The 16,559-nt window shown below is 39.7% G+C and overlaps 1 protein-coding gene across 1 annotated transcript; it reads left to right on the top strand.

The window, feature by feature from the left end:
• Window positions 1-1,473: 1,473 nt before the first annotated feature.
• Window positions 1,474-15,226, top strand: LOC125888267 (uncharacterized). The gene is made up of 8 exons (XM_049575523.1): window positions 1,474-1,596; window positions 1,763-1,825; window positions 8,457-8,532; window positions 8,681-8,695; window positions 8,854-9,003; window positions 12,542-12,681; window positions 14,269-14,480; window positions 14,755-15,226. Exons 3-8 carry the CDS (start codon window positions 8,466-8,468, stop codon window positions 14,777-14,779), a joined length of 609 nt encoding a protein of 202 aa, XP_049431480.1. The 5' UTR covers window positions 1,474-1,596; window positions 1,763-1,825; window positions 8,457-8,465; the 3' UTR covers window positions 14,780-15,226.
• The last annotated feature ends 1,333 nt before the right edge of the window (window positions 15,227-16,559 follow it).

Genomic DNA, 16,559 nt, shown 5'->3' with positions numbered 1-16,559 from the left:
GTGGTATGCAACACAAACAAAAGGCTCAAAGTTAGGCCACTAAACAGCGGTCAAAAAACTGTGTGCTTCTCCTGGTAAGCAGCACACCTGTAGAGTAATTAACTCTTCCTCTACTTGTACCTTCACAGACATCATTGTCTACACGCCACCTACTGTGGAAACCAGTGACCCACACTTGATTGGACACAGATACAAAAATGGCTCTAACATCATGGTTTTTACTTTTTATCTCATAATTTGGCTCTTTATCGCATAATTTTGACTTTTCATATCATAATTTTGATATTTTTAATCTCATAATTATGTCTTAATCTCATAATTTTGACTTTTTATCTCATAGTTTTTACTTTTCATCTCATAATTATGACATTTTATCTTATAATTGACATTTTATCTCATAATCATGACTTTTGATCTCATAGTTTTGACTTTTCATCTCGTAATTATGACTTTTAATCTTATAGTTATGACTTTATTTCACAATTATGTCAGTTTATCTTAATTATAAATTGATCTCAGTTTTGACTTCTTATTTCATAATTATGATGTTTTATCTCGTAATTTTGACTTTTTTTTCTTGTAATTATGAGTTTGACTTCTTATTTCATAATTATGATGTTTTATCTTATAGGTTTTACTTTTTATCTCATAATTACGACTTTTGATCTCATAATTTTGACTTTTTATCTCATAATTATGACTTAATCTCATAGTTTTGACTTTTTATCTCATAATTATGACTTTTAATCTTATAGTTATGACTTTTTATCTTATCATTTTGACTTTTATCTCATAATTATGACTTTTTATCTCATAGTTTTTATTTTTTTATCTCATAATTTCGACTTTTATCTCATAATTATGACGTTTTATCTCATAGTTTTTACCTTTTATCTCATAATTATGACTTTTTATCTCATCATTTTGAATTTTATCTCATCATTTTGACTTTTATCTCATAATTATGATGTTTTATCTCATCATTTTGACTTTTATCTCATAATTATGATGTTTATCTCATCATTTTGACTATTATCTCATAATTATGTTTTATCTCATTATTTTGACTTTTATCCCATAATTATGGCTTTTTATCTCATAGTTTTTACTTTTTATCTCATAATTATGACGTTTTATCTCATAGTGTTTACATTTTGTCTCATAATTATAACGTTTTATCTCATAGTTTTTACCTTTTATCTCATAATTGACTTTTTATCTCATAGTTTTTACCTTTTATCTCATAATTGACTTTTTATCTCATAGTTTTTACCTTTTATCTCATAATTATGACTTTTTATCTCATAGTTTTTACCTTTTATATCTATATGTATGTACTAGAAATTACAAATTAATAGGCACATCGATTTTGAGCCCAAATCATTTCACACGTTTCAGAATATAATGAAACAGGAATAGCATTTCCGTTTAGCCTTCACTCCTTTGTTTTCACTTCCGCCTTTGAAGAGCGCGCGCCTGCTGCCCAATAGCAGGCTACTACTGCCCGCCTCGCGCATAGCCTCACGTACCTCTTCAGTTGAGAATCAGATTGTTTGAGACAGAGGCAGCGGGGTGTGGAGAGACAGCGGCAACAAGGTAACACACCGTTCATACATTCATGCAGTCATTTAAAGACGTAAGAGCTGGAACAAGCGGCAGTTCCTCTGCATCACACAGACACAGCGGGAGGAGAATAAAACTAGAATATAAAACTATATGAAATTTGTTTTAACATTTTCCTGCCTGTCGGCTTCATTTGAAGGAGACCGTGAACGTGCCGCGTGAGGAAAAGAGGAAACTGGCACGTTACAGCGCACCTTTACAGGTTTGTTAAAGCTTCCGTTTCAACGTTTTATTACTGAAAACACACAACGACCTGATGTGGAAGTTGAGAGTCACCTCTGTGTGTGTGTGTGTGTGTGTGTGTGTGTGTGTGTGTGTGTGTATGTGTGCGCGCGTGCTGGACAGGTTTACATTATTGAGACACTGTCACTTTACTCAGCGCCTGATTTGGTAAACTCAACTTCATTTTAAGAGCACCTCTCATACACACATGCAGCCCAAATCATTTCAGTCATTGCTGTAGGATCAGTGTGAACAAAAAGTAATCAGTTACTTTAATTAGTTACTTATTACACTATGTTTGAGTTACTTTCACCTCAGTATAACGAATGTTGATTTTAAATGGATGAGGCTCCAGTGCTGCAGGTCTGACACATTCATGTGTTCACATACAGTGGTTACACCTTTACATTAAAATCCCCAGCTTATATTAATAATAGTGTGATGATACAGAACAATTTAAAAACCTAGACCTTTTAAAATAAATGAGTAACCCTGGCCACAGGGAGGGTTAGAGATGAGATGTGGATAAATAATTGTGGGCCTACGATATGAAACACAATAAAACAAATACTAAGGTTAGCACAACTAACAGAATGGGGTGCGATTAAGTCACAATGACGAGCGCAAATTAATATACTGGAGCTGGAAGGCCGACCTCAGTGTGCCGGTAAATTACAGCAGCATAGAAATGGAAATGGAGCATGGAAACACATCCAAAACATACAAACATAACCCAGATGTGCTGATCACTGGTATGAGGAAAAAAACAGTCCGGAGGCCAGCTCCTTATCCCTGCAGCGTTAGGACGTAAAAGCAGAGCAGGATATTTTGTAGACGTTGCAGATGTTTTAATAGAAACACACTGAAAATGATCATGTACATGTAATCTGCTGATCACCGGTCCCCCTCTATAGTGTAGCGTATAATGACATGGCAACACACAACAACGTTCGTTTTTTTTTTTTTGTCAGCGTGCTGGTGGAAGAGGAGCAGTGTGGATGAATGAAAAATTTAAAAAATCAACAGTTTATTTCGGGTGGTAACGCGCTATGTGATGGTGTAATAAACAATATATTACTGTAGCATGTTACTTATAATGTGGTTAGCACTGTCGCCTCGCAGCAAGAGGGTTCCTGAATTCGAGCCCAGGGTGGGGAGCCCTTCTGTGCCAAGTTAACATGTTCTCCCTGTGTCAGCGTGGGTTTCCTCCAGGTGCTCCAGCTTCCTCCCACAGTCCAAAGACATGCAGGTTAATTGGTGACTCTAAATTGTCCGTAGGTGTGAATGGTTGTCTGTCTCTATGTGTCAGCCCTGTGATAGTCTGGCGACCTGTCCAGGGTGTTCCCTGCCTCTCACCCAATGGCAGCTGGGATAGGCTCCAGCCACCCTGCGACCCCTAACGGGAGAAGCAGTTACGGAAAATGAATCAATAAATAAATACATACATACATAACAGAAAATTATAAAAAATAAAAAGAAACAATAATACTAAAATTTATCAAGAAAAAATACTAGAAACTTCCTTAATCAGACGATCATGTGTAGGGGCGAGGCCAGTAAGGTTGTGAAGGCCACAACAGGGAGGCCGGCATCACAAGGAGCACCAAAGATGTCCGATAAAAAGTTCAGGGCAATGGTCACATTATAATCCTGGCTTATAGTTTCAGTAGAGAGGACTCTTTACACTGAGTTAACCCCTGGCGTCCACATATGGAGGAGGAGTGGACCAGGTGTTAAACAAGATCCCACTGTTCATTAGATAAGTCTGTTTGGTTTGAACAGGGAAGCTTGGATTTTCGCTCACCTGGTTAGGATCTGTAGTACCTATATTTAATGTACCACACAGGGGTAGACAGGCTGCGGCTCTGGAGCTGCACACGGAAAAATATCACATCACTGTTGTAGGCCTAAAGTCATTCTTACATTCTCCACCTGTAAAACAGGTGTAGACTATACACTGAATTAAAAACAAACAAAAAAGAAAGTTTAAACATTATATCAGTGACAGTAAAATGTGCAGCCTGGTGCCTTTTCTTTAAACTTTGTCAAACCTTAGTTAGGGATGTTCCTAATAATAAATACTAATTTCCCTGTCGACTAAACAGAAATTTTAAGTAAGACTCCTCGACTAGTCTGAAAAAAGGAAAACACTCAGAAAACAGTCTAAATTTAGCACAATTTATTAAGTATTTGAAACATTGTCCCAAAAACTATTGTGTGCATTAAGAATCCTTTGAAGCCTTTAATCACAGTCTTCAACAACCATGTCGGATTTTTATGTCAATTTAATCATGAAAAAAACCGTTTGGTTAAAACATTTAAATGTATTGTAGATATATTGATGATATTTTTCTTCTGTTTAAGGGTAGCCAGATGGATCTGATGGATTTTTACCATTATCTTAATAACACTAACAAAAATATAAAATTATCAATGGAAAACTCTAAAGAAAATATCAACTTTTTAGATCTAACCATTTATAAAGGGGATGATGAAAAATTACACACTACACTGTTTAGAAAACCCACTCACCGTAATTCTTTATTGCAGTATGGATCTTTCCATCCACCCCACCTCAAAAACAACATCCCATTCGGCCAGTTTCAAAGATTGACAAGAATATGTGATCAGGATTCAGATTTTCATACACAGTCTCTACATATGACCAAACGTTTTTTGGATAGATCATATAACAAGATAAGAAGGGGGCGGCAGTAGCTCAGTCCATAGGGACTTGGGTTGGGAACCGGAGAGTCGCCTGTTCGAGTCCCCGTCCGGACCAAAATATGGAGCGTGGACTGGTGGCTGGAGAGGGGCCAGTTCACCTCCTGGGCGCTGCCGAGGTGCCCTTGAGCAAGGCACTGAACCCCCCAACTGCTCGTGAGGCAGCCCCCTCACTCTGACATCTCTCCACTTTGTGCATGTGTGTGTCTTTCGGACCTGTGTGTAATTGACAAGCAAGAGTAAAAACATTGAATTTCTCCTGAAACTTATTATTTCAACAGCTCAGACCAAGGCAGCTTCCATTGCACGTTCCCAGCTCCTACAACAATCAAACACACAGAAAAGAAACACTTCGGGCACTTATTTTGTTACACGTCAACTAGCTCAACAAATTAAGATTATTTTGTCTAACTGGGACATCCTTAAAAGTGACCCCTCTCTAAAAGAGGTTTTTCAAGTTCCTCCTCCTTTCTGTTTTAAAAGAGCTCCTTCTATTAAAGACAGAGTGATGCACAGCTATCTCCCAGTTAAGAGGGCAGGCAGCTGGCTTAAAAGACCTACAGGAACCTTTAAGTGTATGCAAACCAGCTGTAATCATTGCTCTAACATCATACAACAGAAGGAATTTATTGATTTGAGGACAAATGAGACACATACAAATAAACATTTCATCAACTGCAACACCACATATGTGGTTTATCGTTTAAGTTGCCCATGTGACTGTTTTTATATTGGGTGCACAAAAAGACGCTTAAAAGACAGAGTGGCGGAGCATAAATATGCCATAAAAACCAAGAATAGAGATTATCCTATGGCACGCCACTTCAGTAACTTTCACAATAAGAACGACAGCCTACTGAAAGTGGAAGGTATTGAATGTGTGGAGCAGTCAATCAGAGGAGGAAACAGACTCAGTAAATTATTACAAAGAGAGACATTCTGGATTTTCAAATTTGATGCTTTGATGTATCCTGGACTAAATGAAGAGATAGATTTTAGACCCATTTTATAAATTCATCTCTGATATATTGTTTGTTGTTCATCTCTGAAAATATTGTTGTTAATTAATGTTTACATACTGCAAGCCCACCTGATGTGAATTGGTGATGTAATTGTCCCTTTCCTGTTTCCAATTACACCATTGTCAAGAGATCTATAGAACAAATCACAACCTCTTACCCGGGTTCACACATTTTCTCTGCCACGCCCGGAAGAAGACCTGGTGGTCGAAACCGGTCAGTGTTTTTTGTTTTTGGCATTGGGTCGTATGTATTTTAACTCTGACATGCCCAATTAAATAAAGGCTTTTTAATATTATTCCTTGGCTCAGTGCGTAGTGTGCCTGGAGAAAGCTCGAGTGGCTTACTCCTCTTTTGAACATGTCGGATTTGAGATCTATAGAACAAATCACAACCTCTTACCCGGGTTCACACATTTTCTCTGCCACGCCCTGAAGAAGACCTGATGGTCTAAACCGGTCAGCGTTTTTTGTTTTTGGCATTGGGTCGTATGTATTTTAACTCTGACATGCCCAATTAAATAAAGGCTTTTTAATATTATTCCTTGGCTCAGTGCGTAGTGTGCCTGGAGAAAGCTCGAGTGGCTTACTCCTCTTTTGAACATGTCGGATTTTAAATGCTGTGTTTTAAGTGCGGTATGAATGTGAACATGACGGCAACTCAGTCGAAAGTTAACCATTACAGGGCTCAACAAAAAGATTGCCCGATTGCCCAGGGCAAGTAAAACTCAAGGTCGGGCATGTAAACTAACAACTCACTTGCCCGATTGAGCAAGTTGCTAAAAATAGTAAAAGTTAATAACTAATTGATAAAATAAATGTATTTTAAAACGTGCTTCTTCTGCTCTGATGCAACGGTCTCTCTGCCTGAAGTCACAGGCACGCTGTGTAACAATGTCCCGCCCACAGCCTCCATTGGTATTATTTTGCGCGACAATTCATATAATAACATAACAATATACTATTTATGGTGTTATGTCATCGTGTCATTTCTGTCTCTATATGGTCACCCGTTAACAATTCTGCTCTGCTCTCTGTATCGCGCACGGCGTAGTTCCGACACACACTCAGGTGAGCACGCTAGAGCGGCTCGGGCCACATTTTCCTGACCAAACCTGACCCTGAGCCTGGTGCAGTTTGTCAGCTGACAAAGTAATTGTTATGGACACTGTGTAAATAACCAACAGACTGCTCCCAGCAAGCATTTTTTGGTTTAAAAACGTCTAATAGCCGTCTACATGAAGACCTGACGTCTAGGCTAAATCACGGCTGAATTTAGGCTGTCAGTGAAAATTTGGTAGACGTCTAACCATAGCCAAAGTGTAGACATCATCAATTATACGGCTATGTAGAGACCATGTCCAAAAAATGGAGATAAACATATTTTAATTACTGTTGACCCTCCATACGTGATTGAATATCATACAGCACGCTATCTGCAATGGCAAAAATTACATTTAATCAATTTCAGAATTAAATCAGCTAGGTTTGGGTTACATGTAGCTAGACTAAATCGGAGCTAAATATAGCCAATACGTTTAAATCACGACTATTGCTTGCTGGGCTGTTACGCACAGACAAACACACTGCTCACACAGCAGCGCAGTACAGCACTCGTGCTGAGCTTGTGTTGCGTTCAGGCGTTGTCACGTAAATAACAACTTCCAACACTTAAATAGGTCATAGCACAAAACAGCAGCATGTCATGTGACTTTTTACTTTATTATATTCAATAAAATTGTATGTTCCTAAATCTTGAGACACCTCATATGTAAGCTAGACAGACATTTCACCTGCTCATTACTGTGCACAAATGTACTGTACATCTGGTGCCAGTAGATACATAGAAACATCCCAGCAGGCTGTGCTTTGCAAGGATACAAAAAAGTTTAACGCATATGAAAATTATTTTTCATGCGTGTGCTTCACCTCCGCTGCTACAACTCCATCCTAGGGGAAACACTGCTGTGTGCGTTTTGTGCAACAGGTGGATGTGGTAGTCTACTGGTAGAGTAGAGAGAGAGCTAAGTAGCGTTGAAGTACAGTAGAGCAGAGCAGAGAGATGGAAGCAAAATATATTAAACCCGGTGTTAATACAGCAGAACTGGAGAGAGGGGTGAAAAATAAATAGAGGTGGGCATGGCTCCAGTAAGGCGCAAAATTATAGACGGAGAACGATTGACAAAGATTGCTGTTATAATGTTATAATTATCATAATTATTTAAGCACTATTTCCAGGTAATTTCTGTGTTTGTTTATTTTTAACTGTCTTTCTTTTCTTTTTTTTCCCCACTAATTTTCTTGTTTTTAATTTTCTCTTTTTACTGATTTCTTATTAATTTTTTGGGTCATTTTTTTCCCCATTGCTCATTGTCTTTTCCCCATGTTTTAAAAGATATCAAGCCAAGGTGCTCAGGTTTCAAAGGGTTAAGTGTCCTTGTACATGAATAAAACACTAGTTGGTTTAATCGACTAATATTTCTGGTCGCGATATTTCGGATGTTTAATCGTTAAGGTGTTTAATCACTTGCATCCCAAACCTCAGTAGTGGTGACTAGTCTTTGGTCTCTTTAGCGATGGATTCCAAACCCAAGAAAAGGGAAATACAGAGTTTACTAGTATGTGAACAGATTTTGTTTGCCCTCACTGACAGTGCTGCAGAGCTTCAATATAGGGCTCAAATATTTTGAAGCTCCAGACTGATGGCTCTGTTACTTGGGGTTGCCGCCCCCTGACCTGAAGTCACTCTGCGTGTGTGTAGTATTTTGAAAATTTGGCACCACCCACTGGTACCATGATAAAAGACATGTAGCAGGCAGACCCGAACGCCCTGTGGACATAAACTGTACTCATAAAGGCTTTCTTCTAGGTCTACCTGATGGCGACCAGTGACTGCTCCCCTGTTATATTTCGAAAAACATCTGATAACGCCTTCTACTTTCAAGGTAAAAGTGACTTCATATTTTACTCCCTCTCTGTAGATACTGTTATATGGTATAAATATTATCACAATGTTCATAAAGTCCTTTTTCTTTTTTTAATGTCTGTGTATAAAACCTGAAATCTTCTCTTTCACTGTCTCTCCATTTAAAGTGGTAACAAAAGCAGGTAAGGCAATTCTTGTGTTGTTTTTAAAATACACACTGTTTAAAAGCATGAAACTGATACACAGTGTTACGCTTTTCTCCTCCATCCTCATTTTTAAAAGAGAATACACAAGAAGTGATTGCAAGTGCATGATGGTAAGACGTGTTTTCCTCTCTTAGATATAGATTTGGAGTCCGACGCTTTTCAGGCCAGTGAACTGCCGACTACAAAATGTTGGGTCCGAAGCAAAGACAACAAAACCCTGCTGTTACTGAATAAGGAGCACTTTGAGGCACAGAATCTGGACAGCGGTGAGCTGTGTCAACCTGGTAAGAGGCAACCAATTACAGCAGAATACTGTGCTTTAAGAGATATTTTCATGGCTTGTTATAACATGAAAATATCTTGAAAAACATTTATTCATTTATCTTAAGACAAGAAACTTTACTCGAAGAAAAAAACTTTATAACAAGAAAAATCTTTTCATGTGTTAAAAATATGGAAGTTTGTCCATAAGATTGCAGTGGTGAAGTGTGTTTGGATTTTGTTCTTTTCCCATTGCATAAGAAGCAGGTTCTTTGCAATAATGAGACCATAGGATGGAAAACATTGCTGCGTGTTGCTTAATTTCCTGACATCATCAGACATTCCTAGAGTAATAATGAGGAGTTCAGGTTCCAGCTGGATTTCAAGTATTAAAATGGTGATCCAGTAGTAGTGTTGTCACGGTACCAAATTTGGGACCCGCGGTACGATACCAGTGAAAGTATCACGATACCACAACAAAAATGAGGCAGATGTGCCTTTTGTCATTTATAAAAAGATAAATCATTTTTCTATAATACATCAATGATATTTCAATGGATTAAATTACTTATTGACTTATTCATACTTCAAAAACAGCATCAATAAGTGATTAACATAGGGGGGATCAAAATAAAATAAATAAGTGAAATAAAAATCAACCAGCCACCCTCCTCCCCTGACAAGTAAAGAACAGCCCCTAAAGTGCGGTGAGGTTTGTGGACCGTTACCTGCCATAAAGAGAGAAATGTGAACGGCTCGTTTCTCCTCTGACACGTCACATACCTGTGTGCTGCCACGGCTTGGCTGTCCAGGTACTTCTGGGCAGTCACGACACCGACGAAGAGGAAATTATTGGACCTGGAGCCGGGCTTCTCGGCCGCCGGTAAGCCGTTATCTTGCGGTGGCCATAGTGCTCCGCGTATTCCTGTCTGTGAACCCACAACCGGCGGGATTCGCCTTTTATTTCTGCTGCTGGTTGAAATCTGTACTCACACAGCGTGCTCCTGAATGATTTCTTTTGCTCGCACAAAACTATTTTTAGTCGCAAATGCAAATAAAATGCTTGCACGTAGAGATCTGTGGAAAACACATCACTGTAGCATATATAAATAAATCTAGCCTACAAGTAAAAAGAGATAAATAACAGGGCTCGACAGTGTGAGCGTTTCACTTGCATTTGCGACTAAAAATAGGTGTGTGCGAACTGTAAAAAATATTTAGGGGCACATGTGCGCATGAAAAAATCAGCCGAAGCAGCCTATATTTTTGTCAATAAAAAAAATATGATAATCTAACCGCAAATGTTAGAGGAACCCCCGCCTTCCCTCTTCCCTCTTCTCTGTGTGACACGGTTATGGGCGGTTTTCCAAGCCACTGTCGGCACAATGAATATAAGTCCCACTGTCGGCAGCGTGGACATAGCCTAAGTCAAAGTGTGGAGGAGATGGACCGGGTGGATCTCCGGGGAAGCCTGCTCCGTTCTCCCCGTAGTTCAAATAATTTCAACTCTGAGTGCAGCGCTCGGCTGGAAAATCAGAGCAGTGCGCGACGCCAAGGGTAGCGATGCCGCTTTGTCAGGCGTTGCTGCCCTCTCCATAGACAAACAATGGGACAGCCAGCGCAAAGCGGTTTTACAGCTGATCATGTGTAGAGGCCTTTAGGGACTGTTTGCCACGGTACCGCTGCTGGGCAGGGTGGAAATAAAGCCCTTTTCACACAGAGCGCGCAAAGCGCAGACCTCCGCCGATGAACCCATTCATTGTGTATGTGCTACTGCGGCGTTTGAATTGAAATTTTTTAATTTCACCGCAACGCGATGTGACGATACCTCGGCGCCGCGCGTCCAATAGCAGAGAAGAGCCTGATGTAGACCCGGAAGCAGTCACCATGGAGCTGTAGCTCCTGAACGAGCCTGTACTCCCCCAAATCCTGTCCTCTGCGCCCTACCCCCCGGTGGGCGCCGCGAAAGCTCTGTGTGAAAGAGGCTTCAGACCTGCAGAGTTTCAGAGGACCTGGGGAATGTTTTAGGATAGTAATAACATTATATAAGATAATCATATTACAAAGATAATATATATAAGATAATAACATTAAAACAAAATTAAATTGCAATACTTTTTCAAAACTTGATGATTTTATCTTTCTGTACATTTTGTATACAAATTCATTAAATAATTTTGCTTGTAAATGTCTATTTGCACCACGTTTATTACAGAAAACACATTATTTGATCAATTTACATTGTGCCCCTTAAGTTCTTTGTGCGCTCCTTACTTTTTCAACTTAGGAGCACATGTGCTCCTTGGGAAAAAGGTTAGCGTCAAGCCCTGAATAATAACTTTCACTGCTTAAAGATACTCAGTAGCTCAGCTAATACCTGAAATGTCACTGGAAAACAAACCACTGCAGCAGCATATTGAGTGCCAGGTGGCCAGCACGCGCCGTTATTGGACGGCGCATGAACACACACCCTCTTGCGATTAGACTTTGAACTTATCCAACAGTAGTGGTACCATGAGGTACCGTGGTACTACGGTACTCCAACGTCATGGTATCATATGTACCGTGGTGTTTTTGTACTACGGTCTACCATTGGTACCAGTATACCTTGCAACACAAAATATTGCAGGTATTTCCTGTCGTAGTCTCTTATTAGCAAGCATCTGAGGAAGTGACTTCCTGGTCTGACTTCCTCAAGTCTCCTATACTATCCAAGTCCACATTGTTAAAGCATTATCTTAATTAGCTGCTGCAAAGGCTGGGTTTCCAACAATGGGTAAAGGGTGGGATATGGGTTCCACATTAAAATGTGATTTGATTTGTTTCCAGATTCGTAGTTATTAAGTTGTTTTCAAGGGAAAAAAAGTTTATCTTAATTATCTATGAAATGCCAAATGTTGAAAAACATTTGTCGACTTCTACAGGAGTGAAACGACACGTGGAAATCCAGTGAATTCTCAGAGGAAATCACAGATACAACTGCTCTTGCATATAGTGAGGCACCTGTGTGTGTGTCAGACGACCAAATGCGAAGAGCATCAAGTGTTTTTGCATTAGATATTAGTAACATTAGATATATTAGCAAGTTTTCTTTAGTGTATAATGACCTGAAAATAAGAATTGTTGTGTTTTCGTCACCTCAGAATGAGCCGTTTATATCTACATAGGGAGCGGGTCTTTGTTTATAGAGACTGTCATGTTGCACCAATATGTTTCTACAGTAGCTCAGAACAGACAAACCAGACAATGGCTCAACATAGTGCCCTTTGTGTTTTCGCCTTGGCTACCGTAGTAAGAAGCCCAACTGCAATAGGCAGCGCCAGACTTAAACTGATTTGTACCGTGAAACTGCTTTATTTAGACCTCTGCCGATAATTCAGCTAACTCTTACTGACTTCACCTTTAAAACTGTCTCAGATCTTCTGATGTCACAAAACAAAAAAAAACACAGATGAGCAGACGTAACACTTTACATAGGCCACACTGTGAAAATATTCTTTAAATGACTTCAATCATTGTCAGGTTTTGCATGTCTTGTTGATCTTGTGTTTCCTTTTTTAGACTGCCATTTCAAAATCAAGACTTTCAATCAAGTCCCAGAGGAAAGTAAAGTGCCGGCAGCCATGCTATATGTCACTGTAGACAATGAGAACATGGTGGTGTGCTGTGGAAAGGAGCGGAAAATTTATCCTGAGAAAAAGGTGAGTTTGAGCATATGATATGCAATTATTTAAAGTTGGTGATGCGAGGGTCTACTCTGAGTGGGTCTGTTGTCAAACCAACGACATACAGGACCTAATTTATCTTGTGCAGGATTTTCTAACCTTAGTAAGCCCTTAAAGAAATTGACTCTCATCCCTTGGCGAGGCCTCCTGCTTTATGTCATGTTTAAAGAGTGTGTAAGATGTAGGGGGATTCAGTGGCATCTAGCTGTGACGACTGCAGACTGCAACCAGCTGCAACTTCTCCTGGTCTGAGTTCCTTTAGTGTTCATGATTCAGGAGGTTTTGACTGGCAGCTGAATTGACCTATGGCTAAGCCACGCCCCCCTCCTCTCACTCGGACAAACTATCAACATTCAGTGACCGGCGCTATGGCAGGTGTCACAGTACACGGCATTTCGCAGGAGGCAACTGATGATTTTTGGAGACATAACGATCAGATGTCATTGAGAAGTAACCAAAAGGGCCTAAACTACGCATTGAGGGATATATTCATCATTTTATTGTTGAGAAGGTCGATGAAAAGCTTAAATTACAAGCCAAAATTTACAGGTCACAGTGTACGCTTGTGAACCGCATCTGGTTGCCGTCACCATCAAAGACAACAAGTTAAAGTGCCACTGAAGTTCAGGTTTTTGGCTCAGAATATGAGAAAAGGATAACGGCCTTTTTACCATCTTTACCAAGAGTGTCTCTCCGTTAGTTTGGTGCTACAGTATTTACACTGAATCATTCAGCATAACGTTTGCCAACCTTTGTTATCTCTGCCATTACAGATAAGTTAATGAAGCTAAGCTCCAGAAGTTAACGTTAGCTTAACTAGAGCCCTTTGGACAACAGCTAACAATGATGTACCATCACCAAAGTACAAAACTAGAACAAAATAGGCTAATGAACTCCCAGCAAACAAGGTGACATGATGAACAACGCAGCTAGGAGCTAATGTTAGGCTAACTTTAGCTAACGTTAGCTAGAGATGTTAAAGATAACTTTATATCTCTTTCCAGCAAAGTGACAATATGTTGCCTCAAACACAATGTTGACTTACCTTACCTGTACCCCATGCACACCGTTTGACCATTTTTAAACTTCAAATCTCAGAAAAAGCTCATAAAACCGAAAAACTGACCTTCTGTAATGCATTTCAATGGACATCCAGGCAGAGAATGTCCGAGTGTATGGGAATGGCTATACGCACTGTGATTGGCTCATTGTGTTTGAGGGCGGGACTTAGCCATAGGTCAGTTATCCACAGAGATCTCTTCCTCTCCAAAACAAACAGACCAGGTGATTAAAACTGGGAAAAATACTAATTAAAGTAGCTCCACGTGACAATAGGGTTTCTCTTACACTGTTTGGCACATAGCAGACAGGCCACTAAAAAACAAACCACATCATATTTTATTCCATTGCTGCCAGTATATCCCCCTAAATCCTGCACACTGGACCTTTAAAGTTCATCCTGTAGTGCTTAGGCTTTCCTTTCCGTTGACTGCAACCTGTCCACCGTGTAGAGGTGTAACGAAACAGACAATTAAATCAGGTTTGCTGTGTGTTTTTCTCCAGGATATTCCACAAGGAATTGATGGAAACAAGAGCAAGGAAATATTCTACATGACCAAACTCGAATCATCCGGCTGTTATGAGTTCGAGTCCTCTGAGTACCGAGGGTATTACCTGGGATTTCAGCCTGATGCAAGTGATCCTTCTTTCATCCAACTGGTCTTGCATCCTAAATGTGGAGGTGAAGTGGTTGACGCTTGTGAGGTGAAGATACAGTACGTTCAATGACTTTAAAATGTCATCACAACAACATCTATCTGAACAACCTTCTGTACTGCTTGTCCATAAGTTTTTTCTATGTGCAGTTTCACAAAATAAGATCGACCCATTTCTACTCGCACATACAAAAAAAAGACTTGTGCTGTACCACTGATAGAATATAGAGCAGAGATGCTCAACTTGCTTTGCCTGGGGGCCACTTTTGCAAAATGACAGAAGCCAGGGGCCAATTAATGAACAATTATTTATAATGTTTTTCTGTTTCTAAAGGAAATGCCTGTTCTCAACCGTTTGACGACACGAATCCAGTCACAGCAGGCTTGTGCAGGTCTTGTATTGGTGTCACTGGGATTTGAGGACAGAAAAAACTGTTTCGATAAAGAAGCTCAATTTTATGGCTTTTTATTAATGTACACTGCCACCTTATTTACATTAAAAGCACACTAAAAACTAGAGTTACCGCCTCGCAGTTGTATGCCTCCGCAAACCATTCAGGTTGAACTTACATTTTACATCCATGTCAGTGAAAACATGGATGCTTCCCCGGCAGCGCACAAGATCTATACAATCAGGACAGTTTTAAGTTCAGTGTCACCAATTCACAATCTGTTGTTCAATATTATTTGTGAAATCTGGTCGTAGTTAGTGTATGAATTCTTATGGCACAGTGACTTTGACCTTTGACTTTTGACCACCAAATTGCAGTGAGTTCATTCTTAAGTCAAGTGGATGTTTGTGCCAAATTTGAAAAAAAATCCATCAATTCATCATTCAGGAGATATCACATTCAAGAGAATGTGGTCACAGTAGTTGACCTTTGACCACTATTATGTTTTTATTTGGTCTTGAAACAACAGAGGAGCCAATACATGAAATCCTTGTTTGCCTTCTTGAGATAAGATTGCATCAACAAGAGTGAGCCTAATTTGTTCTCACTGACAGACAGTTTTCATTTCAGCCTTTCAAAGCCATCACTAACAAAGCCATAAAAAAGTGAATCAATTTATTTTCATTGTGAATTGAAACAAAGTGGTGAGTTTTCTAAATGAATGTCCCACGTTTGTAGATGTAAATATCAATTTTAAATTGTGTATAATTAATGTAGGTTTAATGGTACAAAGACACGTAAATAAAACCCTGTTTCCACCAAACACTTTCGGCATTGTACCTCTGGAACCAAAGTAACCCTTCAGACATGGTATTTAGACCCTAGTGTTTCCACCACAGACAGTCCTCTTAAATGTTGGCGGGGTTGTTGTCACTCACTGCTCCGTCCAGCACTCGCTGTATTTCCTCATCAGCAGTGACACAGATGGAAGTCTGCACCTGGTTTATCGTCCACAGAACGAGGCTGCACGCCGACATTTTCAGAACAAAATAGAACAGGCTGCAGGGAGAGTCTCTCTCCATGGGATATTTAGAAATAGCAGCGTTGTGCATTTAGTCCTTCTCAGGCAAGCTCAGGGGTTTAGTATTGCTGTGGCCCACAGGAACGACGCTCTGCCACATTTATTTTGGATTGAAGATTTGAATATATGCAGTTAACATAATCCGGTTGAAATTAAAATATATAAACTCTTGAAGATCCACTCATTACTAAAAGTGTGTGTCATATAAAACTAAACTAATGGTCAAAGTTGTCACAGTGAAATTTAAGGTGTGCTGATGGATTCACGTCATCAACTCATGCATTGAGTAACATTACAAGTTCATGTTCCACCTTAAAAGTTGCCGGCAGTCGGCCCAGTGAATGAAGTTGTTTTTTCTCAGACTCCAGCTGCTGTGAGAGGCAGCAAAACATCCTTTCATTTTATAGTTACAGTTCACTAATAAAACTCTCCACAGTATGAACAGTGGTTACATGAGCCTCAAAACCAGACACAACTCAGCCCTGAGCAGAGTGACCGTCCTCTACTGACCAATCAGACTGCAGTGTTCACAGCTCCACCTTTTAGTACCAGATCTGTGTGCTAGGTACCCCAACAGAGGGGGGACCAAACATGGGGACGATACGGAACGGTTCCATTGGTACCATCCACAACTTTTCACAGTGGAAATGAAGAAAAAAAAAAACA

The sequence above is a fragment of the Epinephelus fuscoguttatus genome, linkage group LG5 (genome assembly GCF_011397635.1).
Source record: "Epinephelus fuscoguttatus linkage group LG5, E.fuscoguttatus.final_Chr_v1".
Classification (NCBI taxonomy): Eukaryota; Metazoa; Chordata; class Actinopteri; order Perciformes; family Serranidae; genus Epinephelus; species Epinephelus fuscoguttatus.
This window is presented reverse-complemented; position numbering and strand designations above follow the sequence as displayed.

Bases quoted from the DNA above. Each gene is read 5' to 3' on its own strand.
- LOC125888267 (XM_049575523.1), top strand. From the start codon at position 8,466: ATGGCGACCAGTGACTGCTCCCCTGTTATATTTCGAAAAACATCTGAT. The intron at 9,004-12,541 runs GTAAGAGGCAAC...TTCCTTTTTTAG, and splicing joins CGGTGAGCTGTGTCAACCTG to ACTGCCATTTCAAAATCAAG. The intron at 12,682-14,268 runs GTGAGTTTGAGC...GTTTTTCTCCAG, and splicing joins AAATTTATCCTGAGAAAAAG to GATATTCCACAAGGAATTGA.